The 20010-nt window shown below is 47.7% G+C and overlaps 12 protein-coding genes across 12 annotated transcripts; 3 read left to right on the top strand and 9 right to left on the bottom strand.

Moving 5' to 3' along the window:
- Window positions 1-9: 9 nt before the first annotated feature.
- On the bottom strand, window positions 10-1786 carry EURHEDRAFT_408994 (uncharacterized protein). The gene is made up of 5 exons (XM_040780969.1): window positions 1738-1786; window positions 1457-1638; window positions 1365-1382; window positions 1068-1291; window positions 10-1012 (listed from the first exon to the last, which is right to left on the bottom strand). Exons 2-5 carry the CDS (start codon window positions 1522-1524, stop codon window positions 495-497), a joined length of 828 nt encoding a protein of 275 aa, XP_040642343.1. The 5' UTR covers window positions 1525-1638; window positions 1738-1786; the 3' UTR covers window positions 10-494.
- Window positions 1787-1964: 178 nt separating this feature from the next.
- Window positions 1965-2493, bottom strand: EURHEDRAFT_408993 (uncharacterized protein). Its single transcript, XM_040780968.1, has one exon. It carries the CDS (start codon window positions 2455-2457, stop codon window positions 2068-2070), a length of 390 nt encoding a protein of 129 aa, XP_040642342.1. The 5' UTR covers window positions 2458-2493; the 3' UTR covers window positions 1965-2067.
- Window positions 2494-3565: 1072 nt separating this feature from the next.
- On the bottom strand, window positions 3566-3933 carry EURHEDRAFT_408992 (uncharacterized protein). Its single transcript, XM_040780967.1, has one exon. The coding sequence runs from the start codon at window positions 3863-3865 to the stop codon at window positions 3578-3580; it is 288 nt and encodes a 95-aa protein (XP_040642341.1). The 5' UTR covers window positions 3866-3933; the 3' UTR covers window positions 3566-3577.
- A 223-nt stretch (window positions 3934-4156) lies between these two features.
- On the bottom strand, window positions 4157-4537 carry EURHEDRAFT_399909 (uncharacterized protein; the record flags this gene model as incomplete). Its single annotated transcript, XM_040779964.1, has 1 exon — window positions 4157-4537. One exon carries the CDS (start codon window positions 4535-4537, stop codon window positions 4157-4159), a length of 381 nt encoding a protein of 126 aa, XP_040642340.1.
- Window positions 4538-6803: 2266 nt separating this feature from the next.
- On the top strand, window positions 6804-7203 carry EURHEDRAFT_448035 (CVNH domain-containing protein; the record flags this gene model as incomplete). Its single annotated transcript, XM_040783713.1, has 2 exons — window positions 6804-6957; window positions 7016-7203. 2 exons carry the CDS (start codon window positions 6804-6806, stop codon window positions 7201-7203), a joined length of 342 nt encoding a protein of 113 aa, XP_040642339.1.
- A 118-nt stretch (window positions 7204-7321) lies between these two features.
- Window positions 7322-9407, bottom strand: EURHEDRAFT_399907 (glycoside hydrolase family 2 protein; the record flags this gene model as incomplete). Its single annotated transcript, XM_040779963.1, has 3 exons — window positions 7322-7505; window positions 7552-7947; window positions 7996-9407. 3 exons carry the CDS (start codon window positions 9405-9407, stop codon window positions 7322-7324), a joined length of 1992 nt encoding a protein of 663 aa, XP_040642338.1.
- A 454-nt stretch (window positions 9408-9861) lies between these two features.
- Window positions 9862-10503, bottom strand: EURHEDRAFT_374708 (Clavaminate synthase-like protein; the record flags this gene model as incomplete). Its single annotated transcript, XM_040778671.1, has 4 exons — window positions 9862-10026; window positions 10083-10151; window positions 10201-10362; window positions 10408-10503. 4 exons carry the CDS (start codon window positions 10501-10503, stop codon window positions 9862-9864), a joined length of 492 nt encoding a protein of 163 aa, XP_040642337.1.
- Window positions 10504-10972: 469 nt separating this feature from the next.
- EURHEDRAFT_219384 (uncharacterized protein) lies at window positions 10973-11783 on the top strand. The gene has a single exon (XM_040778003.1). The coding sequence runs from the start codon at window positions 11011-11013 to the stop codon at window positions 11590-11592; it is 582 nt and encodes a 193-aa protein (XP_040642336.1). The 5' UTR covers window positions 10973-11010; the 3' UTR covers window positions 11593-11783.
- Window positions 11784-11854: 71 nt separating this feature from the next.
- Window positions 11855-12713, bottom strand: EURHEDRAFT_520725 (uncharacterized protein; the record flags this gene model as incomplete). Its single annotated transcript, XM_040786828.1, has 3 exons — window positions 11855-12176; window positions 12232-12478; window positions 12523-12713. 3 exons carry the CDS (start codon window positions 12711-12713, stop codon window positions 12117-12119), a joined length of 498 nt encoding a protein of 165 aa, XP_040642335.1. The 3' UTR covers window positions 11855-12116.
- A 594-nt stretch (window positions 12714-13307) lies between these two features.
- Window positions 13308-15211, bottom strand: aspB (septin AspB). The gene is made up of 3 exons (XM_040778002.1): window positions 14664-15211; window positions 14144-14610; window positions 13308-14097 (listed from the first exon to the last, which is right to left on the bottom strand). The coding sequence occupies exons 1-3, from the start codon at window positions 15103-15105 to the stop codon at window positions 13462-13464; spliced, it is 1545 nt and encodes a 514-aa protein (XP_040642334.1). The 5' UTR covers window positions 15106-15211; the 3' UTR covers window positions 13308-13461.
- Window positions 15212-16053: 842 nt separating this feature from the next.
- EURHEDRAFT_408986 (uncharacterized protein) lies at window positions 16054-16368 on the top strand. The gene has a single exon (XM_040780966.1). The coding sequence runs from the start codon at window positions 16187-16189 to the stop codon at window positions 16346-16348; it is 162 nt and encodes a 53-aa protein (XP_040642333.1). The 5' UTR covers window positions 16054-16186; the 3' UTR covers window positions 16349-16368.
- Window positions 16369-17025: 657 nt separating this feature from the next.
- Window positions 17026-19525, bottom strand: EURHEDRAFT_471842 (FACT complex subunit POB3). Its single transcript, XM_040785340.1, has 7 exons — window positions 19343-19525; window positions 19065-19287; window positions 18469-19001; window positions 18179-18418; window positions 17764-18129; window positions 17640-17712; window positions 17026-17592 (listed from the first exon to the last, which is right to left on the bottom strand). Coding segments are annotated over exons 1-7 (1734 nt in total). The 5' UTR covers window positions 19345-19525; the 3' UTR covers window positions 17026-17295.
- Window positions 19526-20010: the final 485 nt, after the last annotated feature.

Genomic DNA, 20010 nt, shown 5'->3' with positions numbered 1-20010 from the left:
TCTCGCAGCCAGCACCGAAGTACTCCGTACTTTGCTTACAGTTCTAATTGTCCGCATTCTCATTTTATTCTTATCAGAAAGCAGTCAAGTGAGCTGGCCGAGAACAAAAGTACATTAATAGCAGGATATAAATAGCAGTCGCCCGTCTTCCGACGTCATACCTCATGAGGCTCAACTGCAAATTCAATTTGAACGGCAACAGTAATAACAATAGAGGTACTCGCCGAAAAGCAATAAAACACAGTGGAACGAATCCCAAGAATAATTGCATGCCATGTCATTGCACATGAATCTTCACGCCCACTACCGACAGCCACACCTTTTTTCACTCTTCTATACGATCGCCTAAATGGCCCATCCCGCATCATTTAGCTTTTTGAGGTTCATTATACTTTCGTAAGACAGCGACGACTGCCAATGCCCACAAGAATGGACGTATGTGCTGATTTCACCCTGTGACATTCACCCAATGCGCGGTCCTCATTTGGCTGCATTCACTGAGGCTTCTTCGCACCTGCGGCGGCACGGTTGAGATCAGTGGCCTGATAACCCTGGCGAACAAGACCCTTGAACGTCTCCCACCCCTGACGCACAGCGGGAGGAGTGGTCTGGTGAGAAACCGACGAGTCCACACGCGCCACAATGTGACGAACAGCCTGCTGAACGAAGGCACTCTGGGCATACCGCGCGCGGAAGAAGGACAAGTAGATCGCCCAGAGGAGGAAGTTCCCCTTGGAGAAGGTGAGGATGGCGAGGGTCAGACGGATCAAGAGAGCCATTTCCAATCCAGCGACGAGACCCATGCTAGCGTCGTAGTATTGTTTGATGAAGCGGCCGATCGTCTCCGCCAGAGGAGGCTGCTTGGCACCGTTCGAGCCGGCGGGCGCAGGGGGCTGGATGGTGGGGATCAAATAGGAGCGAGAGTAGGTCGCAACGTGAAAGATGGAGTAGACGCTGAACGGCAGGAGGGCCAGGGGAACCTGGCGCGAGTACAGCCACAACAAGGCCATACCTAAAACATGTCAGCCCAGAGATGGCTTCTTCCATAGGAGTATACCGCTACATACCAAGGTACTGGACATTTTCATCGGTAATGAGCTTCAAGGCAATGGCGGGAGGAGTGCCCTGCAAACGACCACGTGCGATGTGTCCCTTGTAGACCACAATTCCATATGTTGCCGCAGCGGAGATGAACGCAAAACGATAGGAAACCTGTGCAGCGGAGGAGTAGTAGTTGAAGGTGAAGTAAGACAGGAAGTACCGGGCGACGGAAAGCAGTAAGGTCAGGTGGCTGCAGGTCGGTCAGCACTGGCCTTGCGGGAACGCAACCAAAAGCCACGGTGTCAAGATATTTCTAAACTTACCCAACAAACCAACCGAACCTGTAGTAATAGCAATCATGTTAGTAGTTGAACGGAAGCGTCATTGAGAGAAGGTATGACGGGGACGGGCTTACTGTAGAGTCTGAGCCAGAACCTTCAGCCTCTCAGCCAGAGGCAAGTTCGACGATGGAGGAGGAGCCATGGGAACGAACGTATCTCGGAAGCGAATTTCGTTTGGTCTTGAGATAGAAATTACCGGATCTATAGCTCGAAGCTGGTGATTTGTAGTGATGACGGATGACAGTCACGGACGGTTCTTCAGTAGAATCCGCGAGTCAGTCCAGAGTCCAGGTGAATAGAAAAAAGCCGATAAATCTGATGCAATTCACAGCAGCTAGAGAACAAGCGTACTCACAATAAACAGACTGCGACAGGGAGGTTGGGAGAGACGGCGGGGAGAAGCGTGGAAGAAGACAAGCTGCCGTTCGTGGTTTTGCTGTGCGGGAAGAGGGCGGAACCACTGCTGATTGGCTGCTATGACGTCGGAGCCTCGGGATGATGCAACCGGCAGTTCTACGAATGCAGAAAAGTGGACATATATTATTAGAAGCAATCCTCGACTATCACCCTCAAAGGAAGCCAAGACACCTCTATAAGAAACACGTACAGCCCAGACAGAATGGTAAATATGATAGCCAGGGGATGAGAAAATAACGGTGCCTCCCTATTCTCGCAAGACTCGGCTTTACCCAGCGCAGCCAAACCTGCAACTACCAGTGCTAGTTTCTGCTTGGAGCGTACTCTTCTCGTCAGTCGGTGTTTGCTGTTGGGATTCTAGTACTTTGATTGTGTTTCCCAGCTGGCTGGGCTCTTCGGGGTTGTCGACGATGTTTGTCTCGTGCGATTTGAAGACTGCCTTTCTTGGTTCGTCCAGCGGTTTCATCGCCTCCATGATCTTTTGAGCCGTACCTTGCTCATGGTCTTCGATTGTTATTTGGAGGATCTTGCTAAACCGCATTTTGATGTTTTCGTCAGAGCGTTCCGGATGGTATGTAGTTGGCTTGATAGCGATCTCAGCGGTGGCAGAGGTAAAAAGTGAGAAACCTCCTAGAAGAGGAATACATTTTATCCTCATTCTTGCAGGCATCACATCGGAGCCTGGACAGGCACATGTACCGGATTGTACGTAGGCTGTAGGCTTGACTACGGTTACTAAATTAGAGCGATTTTGTCGGTAACCTGAGACAAGTCATGAGAGGTTGATAGATATACAATGGACACTCAGCCTGGGACCTCGGGAGATTTACTAATACGGTGATGGGTGAAGGGGCATTAGTAGTACATATTTGCCAGCTCAGATTGGATAAATAACGGCAATATTTGGGTTGAATTATGTGTAATAGTGGTGGGTATGAAACAGGTCTCCTTTTCCTGTACCATACTACATCCTTTGATCGTGTCTGAGGTACATAGACAAAGATTCAAGTGATCAGACAGTCAGACCTAGGTACATAATATTAAATATCATTCTCAGAAGGCTAGAGGCATAGAAGTATAACCACCAGAGATAGGTAGAGGTCTAATCTTCACTACCTCAGCATTTTTATGGCTTTTCTCCCCTCTTTCGCCATGCATATCTCCACGGGAGGCTTAACTTTCCCTTGCAAGTGTAGGTTTACTTCCTTTGAGTGTACCCTCTCTTTACGCAGGCGTACATTTTCTTCTTGCAAGGAAAGGATCTTTCCCTGCAAGCACAGATTCTCTGTTTGTAGGTGTTTTCTTTTTTTTTTTCTTCTTCTCATTTTTCAGCCCCCCCCCCTTTTCCGACAATGAACGCAACAAGGAATTGTCTTCCTTGAATTTCTTCTATCAGGTTCTGTAGTGTCTCCACATCTTCATCTTTTTCAAATGTGTGACTTGTTTGTCGATCATGAGTGCTTCGTAACCCATGTTGATGTCTAAGGATAGATCATGATGGAATCAGCAGTTCGTTTGAGAATGTAAAGAGAAAATAAATTTATGATTAGGAAGGAAGCCTAGCTATAGAGGCGTCATATTGTCGTACCGCTTAGGTAGTCATTTAATGTACAATAACGAGAAGAATGTAAAGCAAAATAACCAGATAACATTTCCAGAAGCAAAATCTCAAACAATGAAAGCCAAACGCTATGGGCCAAGGATATCGCTATAAGCCATTGTTACTTAAAACTGAGCAAGGTTTGGAATAAAACCCAGAGCACTCTGCCGTGTTGCGCTCAATTCGCTTTCACAAGCTCGGTCTCCTCACATAGTCTCTGCTTGGCTTCTTCCCAGTACTGGTTCGATAGAGTCTCTGCATGGTCATACTTGACTTTCTCTTTAAGCTGACGTTTCAACTGAAGCTTTTCATCTTGGATCAAGTGTCGCCTGTCCTGGATTGATTGTAGCTCGTCCTGGAATTCTTGCATCTCGGATTTGAGGGACTTGATACTTTCTCTCATCTCCTCAGGCGTCATCTGTTTTAAGACGTTGGTGTCTGATTGTCCCGATACTTCACGCTTCATTTTGTTGGGCTTGAGTATTTTTAGCATCAAGATTGGTACGAGACAACGGTTATTGATAACAGGTGAAGATAGCGGGGGAATTTTCGTAGGTGTGTAGCGTCATGTGTCATCGTACACTTCGATGAACTTATCTACATGAGGTCATGCAACATGAAAAATGGGGCCTTCTAAAAAAATCTACGAGGATATTTACAGGGATAAATCTACAATAGCGAGAACGATGTCGAACATATCAAAATAATATCCCTTGTAAAGCAAGACCTTATCAGTACCCCAAAGACAAACCAAGCCCTAAAGATAAGCCAACCCCCTAATAAACCAATAAGTCCCAAACGCGACAGCATAAGCCGCAAGGATCCGATCCCTCATCCAAATACGATCAAACCCCAGATCCTCCATACGAGGATCAGCGCGCTTCTGCAAGCGTTGGATCTCCTTCTGTAGCCGTTGATTCTCCGCCTGGAATGTCTGATGCTTGTCCTGCATAAATTGGAGCTTAGAAGTGAGATCTTCGAGCTTCTCGGTCAACCAGTTTAGTTTGTCGCTGGTGAAAGTGGTACTTTTGTTGTCACTGTCTAGACACTCGGATATCGTCTCGCTTGATTCGTCTGAGCATGAGGACCCGCTCATGTCCTCAGTGAAAGCTCGCACCTTTTCCATTTGGGGTCTCATTTTGTCGGACCTGATTTCGTTGATGGTCAGAGGGTAATCGAAGCGGATTCGATGGTCAGTAGATACTGGTAAGGAAAAGAGTGCTAAATGGAGCGAGCGTCATCTGTACATCGTACACTTCAGGCTTGTACCATATAGCGCGTCTCGCTTACGTTACGATACTCCGTCCTTCTCGTGCATTGTAGATAATTAATATAGGAGAAGCTAAGAAATAAGCAAGTGCACAATTGAGTCTGATTAGCGAAAATAGAAGACGAGAAACGAAGGCAATGAGGGTAATTGCAACTATCCAGACAGACAAGAGCTAGCTCTCTGAGTGGGCGCAATTGAAGTCTCATGACTGATTAGGTCAACGAGATGGAGGTAAAAGAAAAGAACCGCCTCTTTCACCTGTGTAAACCAGTCCACGTGGCCAAATAGACCATCACGATTGTTATGGATGATACAATTTATGATTTTCTGAGGGACTTCATCATTGGAGCTTTCAGAGCATTTGGTCGAGGGCTAATCTCGACATCTGACCCGGAAAATCATCAGTCTGGGTGGGATCAGAATACATTATTCAAACTAAAATACAAGAAGTTTCGAATCTACATGATAGGAGTGCCAGATTAATCACGATTCCTGGAAATAGGGAAGAGGCAATAATATCACACGAAATATCCCACGATCGTCTCTTCAAGTATTCATCACTCAGTCGTTGAGACGGTCTCAAATAATATGAGTCTATTGGTAGACTACCTAGCGAAATACTAACATGGAGAAGAAAAGGAAAAATCCGGGCCTGCCAGCGCTGCGCTGTCTAGTGTGTGCGAAGAAGGTCCCTGCCCTATATCCAAACAGGTCAAAGTAGTCAAACATCTCACGCCGCTGGTGAGCACCCGCTCTCTGTGACAGCCGTAGGGACATAAAAAAGGGTGAGACCTATAAGATCCATGTGAAGAAAAGGCGTATGGGACCAGACTAGTGGTACTGGGGAGATTTAGAGGATGATCTAAAGGAGAAAAAGCTACATGCTTGGCAGAAGAGGCTTTATTATAATCATTGTGTTTATGAAGAGCCTCCTTTAAGCAAAGAGGAAATTGAAAAGGAGGACTATGTCTTGGGCGAGGACCCGGATGAGCTTAGCTTTGAGGATCGAACAAGGTGTATTGAGACAATGATTGTAGAATAATGTTAGAGGCTAAAGCAGAGAAGATAACATACTGGGCCTGGTTTTATTCTAAAAATTTTCTCTGTGCGATGTAGCCATTAGAGCACTGATAGTATATACTTTCTTCTCGATATCGGGAGGGGAGATAAAAGATTGAATATCTGTGGGAAGCCAAGTTAACGCTTATCCAGGGTAGTGAACTCATACTCCATGAGCAGCGTCACTGCAGGCTCACATTTGGGGGATGATTCCCCTGTCTCTTCTCGCAGAGTTTGCGTGCGCCAGCTGGAATTGCCACATCATGGAATTACCCTGTCTGTACTACAGCATCCAGATGAAAATCCGACCCGGCGAGAACCTACGGCTGTCAAGAAAATCCCCCGGAGACTATCCCGTGATGCTTTTTCTCAGTATGTGCGCTTCCTGGCGGTGGACGGACGACTGGGCGACGACGAACGGGGAGCAGAGCCAAAGATTCCACCCACCTGTCAATCAGCTTTATATCTTGATGATGGCTTATACGGGTACTTGGGCTCCTATGGTGACGCCCTGGATGGATTCCATGACCCCGAAAATTCTCTGGTCTAGTCCAGCAGCTGCCACTGACGGACCTGCTTTTCGCCTGTGCCAATCCGTTCCCCGGCTGTCACCTGGATGCGCTGTACTAGTATCAGCCCCAGTGCCGGCTTCACATAGCCCTCTTCCAACTGCTCAGTCTCCCAAACGCAGATGATGTCGACTTCCAACTGACTTCCTCGCTATCGCTCTTTAGCCTGCGATCTTCGTATGATGATAGGGTCAGTTGCAACTGGATACATTTCGCATGTGTAGGATAGGAGGGAACTGTTAGTGCTTTCTAATCTGAACGATTTGTATGTTGATATGGCTTTATGGCTTACCTTTAATGGATTTTAATGCTCTAGATACATCGATAACAGCAACCAAGAACGAGAATGCTCTAAGAACGGAAAATAAAGCCGAAAAGAACCCCGTCAAGTAGTGAATATTGCCATTCCTGCGTCATTATTATGCACCGTTTGCCTTCAAGTATATATACAAAGCAGAAAACGAACAATTTAATCTCAATAAATTATCAAATAAGCAAATCCCACCATGTCCTTCCAAAACAGCTCCTGCAATATCTACCTCGACTCCGACCCCGGTGACACGGACAGGAAGACCTCCCTATCAGCAACTTGTAACAATGACCAAGGAACCGGCATGACCAGCCAAATAAAGCTTGACGAGGCTCTTGGAAACCAGGATGGTGCGTTAATCCAGGATACAGTATAATTAAGAAGAGATAATGATGATTGTTGCGGTAGGTCGATTTAGCTGGAATGGCCAGAATTTCAGCAATACCGCTCGCAATGTCAGACTGGGCATGGAAGGACAACGAGAACCGGTGCTTCATGCCGAGCTAAAGAAGGATTCTGGGGAGTATGTCGGGAGTGATACTCAGTTGGGTGAGCATGTTGGGAATGTAGATGGTCAGTTGCGGTGGAATAGTTGATACTTCAGCTCCGCTATAAGTCTACTTTTTTATTGTGAAGAGTTGATGTCAAGAGACACTGTTCGATAGACTCATTGGCACAGTTCTTGCATAAGTCTCTGCATATAGCATCTAGTCATTACATGTGGAACCTTTTCTCAAGGCCATGCACAACTTTCGAACCCAGATGTGTTCTCTGAACCGCCACATTCTTGTAATAGTAGTTTCGCGCAGCATCCATAATAGCCTTGACCCTCTCTGATGGGATCTTCTCCTTCCGATGAATCGAGTACAGTCCATTGACCTCTTGCTCAATATCGCAGCTGCAAAGAGTTAGCATACACTCATCACAGACAGAAAGAAACATACATCTGAGTATACACAAGACCATGCGAATTGCCTCCCTTCACAATCGCCATGACCAATTTCTCAAGCCGGTACAGGAAATCATTCGGATCAGACGCAGTGGTATAGCCCCAGTCTCGTTCAGAAGCAGCAGGGGAATCTTTCGAAGGAGCAATGTTGACGCCACCGAATTCGGAGCAGATCACCGGCGCACCTGGTTGATGCTTGGAGCCTGGGTCGGATCCGGAAGGCGGGACGAACATATCGTGTCCGCCCTTCTGGCCAAGAATTCCGGTGCCCATGTTGGAGCATGTTACGGAAAGGTCAGTGGAGTCGCTGTAATCGTGGTAGGTGGTGAGATCTGTCAGGACGTGCTCCCAGCCACAGTTGTCGTTGATTGGGCGGGTAGGATCTATGGTTCTACCATTATGTTAGCGCAGCAAATGTGGATCATGGAGATGGACATACTTGGTCTGGTAATACAAAGAACGAAGATGGTTGCGCTGCTCGATATTGTCCTTCAGCGAAGTATATCCCCAACTCTCATTCGCAGGAGTCCAAGTAACAATGGAAGGATGGTTGATGTCTCTCTTGACAGACGCTATCCACTCGCTGTTGACCCGCTCGACAAAGTCATTGCCAAATGCATAGGCATTGGCCATCTCACCCCAGACAAGGAAGCCCAGTCGATCGGCCCAGTAGTAAAAGATAGGATCCTCAACCTTTTGGTGCTTGCGGCAACCACTGAACCCCATTTTCTTCGTCAACTCAATGTCGATCTTCAAGGCTTCTGGCGAAGGAGGTGTGAGACCAGTCTCGTCCCAGTAGCCTTGGTCCAGGACCATGGTCTGGAAGAAAGGTTTGTCGTTGATTCGGAACGTTCCGTCGCCATTCTGCCATGAAAGATGGCGCATTCCGGTTGTCGTCTGCACTTCATCTATTATGCTCCCAGAGGAGTCGTAAAGGCGCAACACCAAGTCATATAGAATCGGATGATCAGGATGCCAGAGTGCCACACCATTATGCCAGCAGCCGTCAGCGTTGAATGGTGACTTATGCTTCAACTCTGCCGTGTTTGGAACCTTCATACTCAGTTCGATATTGGCAAACTCTCGATCCTTCGGGAGATCCCCCTTGGCCTTATTGACGGACTGTCCAGCAAGACGGGACTCAATCTCAACGCTACATTGGGAACCAACCGGTCGACCAGTGACAACAACGCATGCATGAAGTAGGCCCCGCTTGATATCATCCGAACGAAGCACTGTGCCGCCACTACCACAGGAAAGCCGCATTGCAGGCACACTCTCCAGCCACACCGTCTGCCAAATTCCGCTCGTGGGCGTGTAGAAGATACTCTCCGGAACGGGGCCCCAATACTGCTTCCCACGAGGCTGGGCAAGATCAGTCGCAGAGTCACGGACTCGCAGCGTCAAACGGGTCTCTGTTGTTTTCTTCGTAACATCGGGACGAGAGAAAGCATCTGAAATATCGAGATCAAAGGGTACATGACCACCCTGATGATGCCCCACAAAATGGCCATCCACCCAAGCAGAGCACTCATAGTCGACAGCGCCGAAACGGATCACCAGGCGGTTTCCACGGTTGATCTCGTCGACGGTGCGAATATCGCTCACGGTGCGCTCATACCAGATTACTTCGTGTACTTCATGGACGCCAATTCCTGAAGCCGGGGTCTGAAAGGCGTAAGGAACTCTTATATCTCGCCTCTTGTTTGCCCCTGCTTCCGCGGGGATTCCCTTTAAATGCCATGATTGAGAAAGGCCGCTGTCTGCGTCGTCGAAGATGATGTCCCAGATTCCATCGAGGGAGATCCAATGGAGATTTTTACGCTGAAAGTCAGGTCGCGGGTAAGCCATTTTCGTGTACTGAATTGGGTTGTACTAGCTGGATGGTCAGAATTGAAGCTGTAGAGGAGAGGGGAGGGGATAGCTCCCCGCAGTATGACGTATCCTTGTGAATCCAAAATAGGAAGTCTGCGACTCGGCAACATTGTTATGTCTCAACATTCTTAAAGAAGCCATGAGATCTCATTGTTTCTATTGTATATAAATAATCGATTATATTATCCATAATAACGGTCCTGCTTTGCCCGTGCTTATTTCTCCAGTGCCCGAGACAACAACTCGAAATACCATTGATTTCCTACTTGCGGGTAGCTGGTCAACGTGCTTGTGAAGATCGTATCTCCAACAAAATCGTTAAAAATCCCAGAGAAAAATCTCTGCATCTGAAGTGACCTCCGCATGCTTGACTAAATCCGCCATCTGTGGCGGAATATCAAGCGAAATGTCCTCCAGCATAAGCCGAGGATTAGGGTGCTGAAAGAGAGGAATGGAGGAAGCGAGTGAGGGCATTTGGTTCCAGGTTCAGAGCTTTCGCAATGAGGCTGGTGAAATTGGCAGCCAAGAGTTGTACTACTGAGAGATAGGTCTCGAATACGTTGCGGAATTTCGGGACTGCAGCTTCATCTGGCCACTGAAGTACAAAACTCATTAATCGGGATAATATCGCTTGGATGGGCTCTGGCATACTTGATTGGGTCCTTGCACATTGAGATACACCGGGTCATTGGGGTCCGGGACTGGATGGTCTGGAGCAAGCTACTAATATTATTTTTCAAGAAAAACCATATAATCCAGCAATACTTACCGCTATTGATTCATTGTAATCAATCTCAGCGGCAGTCTTCTCACTGGCCATTATGTTATAGCCGAGGAAGTGCTTGCTTTTCACGGTTTCCATCTCGAGCTTCTTATCCAATGACAGATCGAAGAATTCCGCTGCTTGTTGGATAGCATTCCGCTGCACCGACTAGGGATTTGAATGGTTTTTGAGATAGAAGAATCCCATTTGCACTAGGGCGTTTCGCAACTCCGGCAGAAATTGTGGTTCGGTTCTGGTGAGTGAGCCGGCGAGTGAGAGATCAAGGACTGGGACGGTGGTGAAGTCCATGGCGGCTTCTGTACTTGGTATGAATCAATCAAAAGATGATGAAATAACAGTTCCGATTCGGTCAACATACGACTAGTCATCGTTTATACATGTCCCCTTGATGCTCAGCGCCGCCACGACATCAGAATTGGCACCTCGGAGTCCATCTTGCTTCTGCCTTATGATTGGCGTCAAATATAATGCCCCTCGCTCTTTGGTTTTTGAAGCTGAAGATGAGTGAGCAGGTATTGAATTGTCCCTGCAGTATGGAGTATCCAACTCGAGATTCCATAATAGACCATTAATATATCTCATCTCTTTGCGGGTTTGCTGAAACATTGTATTATAAAATTTTTCTTTTATTTGTAGAGGACACGAATTGGTGAGGTTAGACGGTACTCAAGGCTCACTTGTGTGATCAGGACTAGGGCCTTTAGCCTATTAGTTTTTAACCCACTAACACTTCTTGTCTTCAAAATGCAATAAGCATCATCCATTAAATTTACCATTTCAGGCACTGATTCCATTATGGTTTTCATCAAGCAGGGCCAGAACGCCCTAGTGAAGCAACTCCTCCCTCCATCCCGAACTCCACTCCCCGACATCGTATCATTGCTTAAAGCATCAATTGAGACAAAAAAAAAAAAAAAAAAAAACATCGATACTCTACGCTATCTCCTCGATAATTTCAAACCAGACAGCGAAGAATACCTCTTCCGATACGTGGTCATAGAACCCTTAAACTATGACCGAACCGAGGAGTTCAAGCTGCTGAGCGAATGCAACCCAGAAATATTAACGCAAGACATAAGCCATACGGGAAATGCTCTTGCCAATGCAATCTGGGGCAATAATATTATATTGGCATCTTTTCTGCTTACTCATGGCAATGATCCGAACGAGTGCCAGTTTATGAGTAGACCTCCAATTGTATCTGCGACATATCTCAGGCACCACGAGACGATAAATCTCTCGTTCAGCATGGAGCTGGAATTAATGGCACGCATGCACTGTTTATGGTTGTGGAAAGTGGTTGTGTGGACACGCTTCGCCTTCGCTGCATCTTGCTGTCCAAACAAAAAACTCATAACTGGTTCGTGTCTTTATTAAGGAGCTTGGAGCCGATCCTCTGGTTAAGGATGAAGATGGAAAGACAGCCGTAGATTGGGCGAGATGTGTCGGTCATCATGGTATTCGTAGACAGTTTGATCTAACTTCAAAAGAATACCTTGTTGTCTCATTACCTAGATTAGCTAGGTAATGGCAATCAAATCGCGTGGATTTGTACTATGTATTTCATGGGATATATGATCCCGGCAGAGGGCCTTCTCACCTATCATCCCATTGACAACTAACCAACTTCTTTTCCATTCTGTCTAATACATTCTAGTAATTATTAGCGTACCCTAATGTTTATTTTCCCATGAATATAGCGCCCAGATCAAGTAACTTCTGAATCGCCGGTGCAGTTACGTTTCTGGGGTGGATAGAGATTGTAGTATGCGCGGTTGCTGCCGCTGGTTCAGTAGGTTTTTTTGATGTCGTATGTCTTCGAGGCGAGGCGGGGCTGTTGAAGGTGTATTGTTGGGGATGGGATAAATAGGGGGAGGGGGGTACACCCAGCGAGTAGCCTCTTATTTATCGGTGTATAATATAGCCTCGATGGTACGGCGACGCTTTTTGCCATTGAAGCCCTACAATTATATCAGTATCCACTCACCAACCCTATTGGTAAAAGCTCAAGCTCACCTCAGTAATAACAGGTAAATGCCCAAGCCCACCCCTCCCATCGCCAACAGCCGCCTCCGTAAATGCAAGTTGGTGCTCAGGATACGACCGGAACGCCTTATAAATATTATCCGTTCTCACCGAGACGAAATACGGTCCTGGGAGGATGTCTATTTTCAGGGTTGTATTGACGGGGCCCTGAGCGTATGATATAGGAGGAGCTTGTTTTATTTTGCTGCTAGTGTTGCGCTGGAGGCTAGGTAGATCACTGTTCAGTTGGCATACTCATTTTCTCGGAAGATACGAACGTACTTCTTATAACTAACTAATTTTTGTCTGGAAAATATCATATACTCTTTAACCGTCTCTCCCAGCGCCCTCTGAGAGGAAACCCTCTCGTTCGTCCGGATAACCGTCATTGGAATAACATCTTCAATTTGTTTGATGGCCACAGCTAAACTCCCCTCTACCATTGGTTTCGATGCAGGAATACCAGCCCACATAGTAATTGATGTTCTTGTTCAATGGCAGACGGATGGGAGTAGAAGAGATAGTAAGCCAACGCCTACGTACTTGAACGCAAACATTTGTCAAGATGAGCCCTGAGACCATTTTTCTAGAGACCATCTTTTTAGAGACCATCTTTATACTAGTATCCCCTCAATCCTCCACATCTTGGCATTTGCAATAGATCGGCCTGGTATCTACGTCGGTTCCGAGATAATACAGTATCAACTGTCATTTGCAACTAAGAACACGACTGCATGAAGGAAAGCAAAGGATTGTCGGTAGCAGTTAGAACGAACAAAACAAACAACAAAGGTATAGCGTAGACAAAAGTACATAACAAGAAGTAAAAGGTGGACATGAGGCGGTAAATCTTGAACCTGAACAGACTGCAAGACCATCGAGTACAGATTCGCAGCCCCGTGTCCCAGCTCATTTTCCTATGTTCAGGTCCGGATATTAGGTTTAATAGATAAAAGAAACGAAGAAATCAAGAATGCAGCACATTTCTTTTCTTCGGTCCACCCAATTAAAGAATAGATTCATTACCTGAAGCAAAAAAAGGTGAGAGAAAATAAAAGAGACTTCGAGGGAGCGTATGAGTGATGAACAATACAAAACACAAAAATGGAAAAGGAGAATCAAAAAGAGTGTGTGGTCGAGAATATTCGAGAGAAAATATAAAGGAGCGCGCTTGGTCGGTCGGTGCAAAAGAGGTCGTCCACGTTGGCAGTGAGCTATCGATTAACGGAGTGAGAACCCCTTTCTCTTTCCCTTCTCTTCGATCGGCCGTCCGCTTTCCAGACGACCCTTCTTTTCGTCTAGTTCGCCGCGTTGACGATCCAATTGGTCCTTCATCTCGCGATGTCGGGCATATAGTTCGTCTTCGCTCTGTTTCAGCTTGCTTTCCTTCTCTGCCACCTTTTGCTGGAAGACCATCTTCATTTCGGTTTCCATCTTGGCAAGCTTCTGCTCGTGGAGAGCCCGCTCCTCCTCCTGCTTGACGGCGGGGTTGACCTCCTTGAAGACGCTCGGGTCCTGGGCAACACCCATCTGGGTCAGCTTATCGGAGCGGTAGTTCTCGTAGAGGCTGTTGTTGGTGTGCTCCTTGAGCTCTTCCATGTGAGTACGGATCAACATCTGGCGGAGCTTGACAAAGTCGCAGTGCTCTTCGTTGTCGACCTCAATGGTACCCCAGGGGTAGCTACGGCCACGGACCTGACGACCGTCGGCGGTTGTGACTTCCGAGTTGGCACCAACAACAGCAAAGGGGACCTTGGACATGATCTCCTGGTTCTCAGCAATGGTCTCTTCGTCATCGAGCTCGTAGCGGGGGCCCTCGAAGATCTGGATCGAGTGGTGCTGGATATCGGCGAGGATCTGCTGGGGTTAGCCGAGAAATCAGTATAGGAAAAAAGGGACGTACTCTCTGCTTGAACAAAGCAATCTCCTCGTCCGTAAGAGTGTCGGCCTTGGCAATGACAGGAATCAGGTTGACCTTGGTGTGCAACCGGCGCATGACCTCAATGTCCAGAGGCTTCAGGGAGTGGCCCGTGGGCTGGATGAAGTAGACGCAAGAGTGAATACGGTTGTCAATGATGTTGGTTCGGTTGACCTTGTTCTCGGCCTCGAGATAAGCGTCGTATCTCTGCTCAATGTTCTCGACAATCGGGCGCCACGAGTCATCGTTGTTCACAAAGTCACCAAATCCGGGGGTGTCGACGACGGTCAGACGAAGACGGACACCGTTCTCCTCGATATCGGCGCTGATGGACTGAATGGCCACAGTCTTGGGGATGATGTCGTGGCTAGGGGCAGCGCGCTCCTTGGGGGGGTAAAGAGAGGTGTTGAACAATGTGTTGACGAGAGTCGACTTTCCGAGACCAGATTCACCTGTAGCCGTTAGCACCGTAGCCTTCCGTTGGAATGAAGCTGCAGCTACTTACCGACAACCATCACGTTAAAGTTGAATCCTTTACGGACACTCTTACGGTGCCATTGGTTGGGCAAGTTGGCGAAACCAACGTAGCCGGTCAACTTGCGGCGAACAACGTTCTTCATATCGGTGGCAGCTTGAGCGACAGCCTTGGGGTCCTTGGAGCTGACGGTTTGAGCGTTACCAGAGCCCATGGGGTTGCTGCGCTCAACAAAGGGAGATTCGCCCTTGCTGTCGGGAGACAAGCGGCCGGTGGGAGTATCGTTTGCTGGGGGAGTAGGCGAGGCTACAGAAGTAATGGCAATAGTATCAGCATCATCTTCATCATCTTGATCCTTGGTCTCGGGCGAAGAAAGGCTCGTGAAGAGGGAGGATTCTCTCTGGTCTGGAAATCCCAGATCCAGATTCAAGTCTGTCTGCGAGCGAGAGTCCAGATCTAGCGAGAGAGCCATGTCGCAATGCGAGATTCGGGAAGAACTTCAGGAGTATAGTATTCTCGTTCTCAGGACGAGGGGAGCAGACGATCGCACGACAGAGACGAGAGAGTAGACGGGGTAAAGAGGAAGAGAGGGATGTATGCGGGACAGGGAGCTTACCCATTATGGTAGTCGAGGGGTGCGTAGGGGGTTCCGGAAGCGAGTGTAAGAGGAAGGAGGCCGGGAGCGACGAAACGGAAGGTCCCTACTCGCGCTTTCTATTAGCAACACGTTCCACCCGCTTTTTTCTTCGGATGTTTCTGGATAATGACGGATGGATGACGACCAATTGTACACTTCGTCGGGAGGGGGGAATTTGGAGGGGGAAGAATTCCAAGCGCCCAACGGTATCACCAACACCATACGCAAACAAACAACGGGAGCAATCGTACCGTGATATTATTCAACGGATACCTAGTAACGTCGAATTACGAACGAACGAGGGCGAACACAACAGCGAGAAGAGCGAGGGATCTCAAGCACAGCTTGGGGGAAGTGGGCGAGAGCGTCTGTAGGGCGGTGGAGATCCGGAGAGAATTAAAAGGGCAATAAATAAAAATAAATAACTTGAGAGAAACAGAAAAATAAAAAAAGGTTACTGAAAGAGAGAAAAGAAGAATTAACAGAATTGGAGGGCAGCACCTTTTCTTTTTGGCGAAAGGAAAAGAAAGAGGAAGAGAGGGAGTTGGAGAGAGTGTGAGAGTGAGAAGAGAGGAAAAGGATGTGAGAGAAAGGGGCTCATCGGCCAAATCTTGGTTAGTTTGAATCCCCGGCGGGCCTCGCCCGTAGCAATCAATTGATTCTACGGAGTACAGTCAAGCACGGTGCAGTTATCACTGCCCAATGCATCTACTCTGCACTCATTTTGTTCATTCTTGTTCAATATACAATCGCATTCTGCATCTACAGAGTACTATGGATATGGCGTTAATTCTCCGACGACCTGTCCGCTCTGTACTCTACTCCTCCAAAAAATACCTGATACTGTCAGCGGGTACTCTGTACAAGTACTCCGTAGAAAAAAGATACCTGCAACACCACTCCATACACACACACAATGGTATCCCAACAACATTCATTTCTATATTTGGTTTACTTTACTCTACTCCATGCTCCATACTACTACAATACTCCCACAGAAAACACATGGACCATACCCATGCCCCCGCAAAGACCACCCGTTCAGGCTCTTGTAATAATTTTCCATCCTCCTACATAGTACCTGTACACATCTCTCATAACAATTCCCTCTCAGGGGAACTCCTATCCAATGGTCCCTCTCCGGCCCAGCCAGGGGTCACAGCTGGTCCTGGCCAATCACTGCACGGAGGGCGGGTCGGAACGGGTGCTTAGATAATATTTACGGTCGATCCCCATAACTACCCATCTTTTCATCTTTCTTTTCTGTCATCGTTGGGTAGGTACTTGTATTGAGAGGTATTGGGGTGGTTTATTGGTTGATGTGTCTATTGTTATAGAGTGGAGTATGGAATTGGACACATTCAGACGGGTGAGAGGTCAGCTTGATGCAACGAGTCAGATATCTAGGCACGGGGTACAGGTACGGAGTACAGATACTGAGTACTCGTACAGAGCTGTAGCAAGTCCGTACTTCATACTCTCTACCCTGTAGGATATGTAATGAATCATCGCCAGCCTCGAGGGGATACCATACACCAACCTCCTCTCCTTCTCTCCCCGAAACCGCATCAGCCCTTCCCTTCCTACTTCCAATATGCATCCGCATCTGCACCTGCATGCAGTGGAACTTCATATCACTCAATAGTTGCGCTGACTGCATGCCCGTAACACGAAGGTTATCTGGTGGCTGTAGAAGTATCGCCTTACAAGTATGTACTCCATATTGGTAGAGCGTGGATTATTGAAGGATATGTCAATTGTAGTTGTCATATTGGTGATATGGACTAGTTTGTAGATATAGAACGCTGCGGTGTACTTTAGTGAGGATATGGGGGGGAGGATATGTAGAATACTCCGTATGCAGTGTAGCATCGGCTGTGTTTGGGTTGGGTTTCAAATCCAGTACGGATGGCAAGCATCAGACCAATTGAATATTACAGTACATACAGATACAGCGACCAAAAGCACGGTTCAATCCCAACGACGTTAATGCACGATTGAATTCATATGCACATGGATAACTGATTATTTCCCAGTCTTGCTCTTCTTTTTAGGCCGCGCCTCATCAGCATCGCCCATCTCATCATCATCATCATCATCTCCGGCATCGGCATCGGCATCGTTCATCTCGGCGTCGCTGTCACTGCCGCTGCTGTCGTGGTCCGAGTCGAATTCTTCGGCGACATCCGAGTCTGTTTCGGTCTGGAAGTCTTCGTCAGGCGACTCCGAGTCCTCGTCGGCGGAGCCGCGGTCAGGGCGGCCACCTTCGTCGCTGGAGCCCATGTCTTCGTTGACTAGTGCTGCTGCGATGAGGGATTTGTGCTATATCGGTTAGCTTGTGGCTTGGTGTATGAGAGAAAGAAACGTACATCATCTGTCATCTCGTTCTTGAAACGGATGTTCTTGGCCTTGAAGAACTCTTCGAGAGGTTGTTGCTCCTCGCTGTGAAAGTCAGTGGAGATTCAATTAGGACTTTGGTGAAGAGTAACATACCGGTTGATGTTGCTGAATTGATGCTCTCCCAATCCATTCTTCAGGCTAACGGTGATATCGAACGTCCTGCTAGCAGATACGGCACCGCCGACACGCGACATAGTAATGATGGCGACGTTCTCAAGCTGGATGTAGGTCGAAGGCTTGGGAACAAAGATCAAGCTCTTGTCCAAGAAGTATAGGAGACCCTCGTTGGCCTTGATCGAGCACTTGACTCCGCTGTGACCATGGTGACTGACAAAGTCCTTCGAAGGCATAATGACCTTCTTGCCGGACAGCCCACGGAAAATCTTGGTCACCACTTGATGGATGGGCTCTTCGTAGTGAGACTGCAGCTTGTCTTTGTATTGGGTGTCGAGAATTTCACTGCGCGCGTTAGAGATCATCAGAAAGATCCAAAAGTAGAATAACTCACTCAGTCATATTCAGCTCGAGGCTGATTTCTTCGTCCAATTTCATTTGCATAACAAGGAAAGGGTAACGGGTCTGACCCTGGCGAAGAGGCGGATCGAGTCCCAGAACAATAAGAGTGTGGGTATCATCATTTTTAGGAAGCAGGAAGAATTTCTTGATCGAAGCGTATTGGATCTTGTAGTCGTACGTCTTTCCACGTAACCGGAAGGAAGATTCGTACATGTCGATATCAAAACGACCTCTGCAAGCTCGTTAATACCCAAATAACCATAATTCCCCGAGATCACATACCTGGGAGTAAGATGGAGGATATCCAAGAAGGTAGCAAACGTGTCACCGGCCACATCACCAATCTCAGCCTTATCCATAAGCGTCTCATAGAACAAGTTGGCTGCGTTCTGCTCCTCAACCTCCTCCTCCTCTTCTTCTTCTCCCTTCTCTTCACCCTCTTCACCATCATCTTCCTTAGTGCCCTTCTCCTTCTTCACTGCGCCAGGGATATAAAACCGCATCTCAACCAGCTCATCAGGGCCTGAAGCAGCCTTCTTGCCACGGTTCTTCGTGCTACCCGGCTGGCCACTAGATCCATTTGGCTGGTTATCCCCAAGAGAAAACTCGACGGCGACTTCGTTCTTTCCGGCAAGGTTCGTATTCGAGATTTCGGAGTAGGGGATCTCGAAAGCAGGTCGGTTTTGCACGTTGAACGAAAGCTCGGCCTTTGTAAAATCGGCTTTACCCCAGTTCCACCCTCTCAAGGCATGTTCGCGAGACTCGATGTTGATGCCGTACCATATTTTGAACGCCTTACTCAATCGTTCGAAGTCCTAGTCATGGCTTCAAGTTAGAACCGTAATTCGCATCGTAAACGAAAAGAAAATCCGACGCACCTCCTGGTCAAACCCATCTAATTGAATCACACCCGATGAACGCGAAAGAATCCTCAACTCAAACCCCTTGGCCGCACGACTCCATTGCGCTGCGCCAATATTGCTGCTGTCAAGGGTAAATGTGTCGCCTCCGCCGGAAGGTCGCCATCCCAGACCACTCTCTGCAAGCTTGCACTTTCCGGGGCTCTTTGAAAGATCGAGAAAGACGTTATCGAAGCTCTCCCTGTCGAAGTCATCAGCATAGCAGGAAAACGGCAACCGTGGCCGGCGCAACTCACATGTTGAACACCGGTGGATAGAAAAGTTATTCGATGAAAATTGGGGTCCCGGTAGGGATAAGTCGCGCGAAGATAGCAGGGACCCGGTGCAGGATGGGTATTCTCCGTGAAATGAGTGCAACGGAGGCTATCTGGTGATGAAGCTCTAGAACAACCTTTTTCTGGAGTTCGCGTTGCGGTGCGCGGCTGTCGGTCTTTCGCGTTAGTAAGGGGACAGCCGCCACTGGTGCCAGATTGAGTATAGCTTAGTGCCTCAGGCATAAGCGCATCCATTCCGGAGTACTCTATACAAGTACGAAGGCTCTATAGTGAGCCACAGGATCTCACACGATTGAAGCATGATTCAGTTTTGATCTATTATGCTCGAAGTTCAACCTCGTTCTAGTTGTACGATGAAACAGTGACTCCTGGTACCTCTGCCCTTACTGGGTTTTTTACTCCGTGCAGAGCACTCCAGTTACCCATTCGGAACAAAGTCTAGGGTCACTAGGCAAAACAGATCAACGCTTGTTTGCACGTAGTAGTCAAGCGAGACCCAAAATCCCGCGCTTTTTAATTTGTTACTTACAGCATATCGGCGATGAAACAGCAATCGAAACATTATCATCATTAGCCTACCAAACGGATCAAGTCGTGGCTCGTGGGTGCAAATCTATCCAACAGCAGTC

Source organism: Aspergillus ruber, assembly GCF_000600275.1.
Source record: "Aspergillus ruber CBS 135680 unplaced genomic scaffold scaffold00003, whole genome shotgun sequence".
NCBI lineage: Eukaryota > Fungi > Ascomycota > Eurotiomycetes > Eurotiales > Aspergillaceae > Aspergillus > Aspergillus ruber.
Note: the sequence above shows the minus strand (reverse complement) of the source record. Positions and strands in the feature narration are given on the sequence as shown.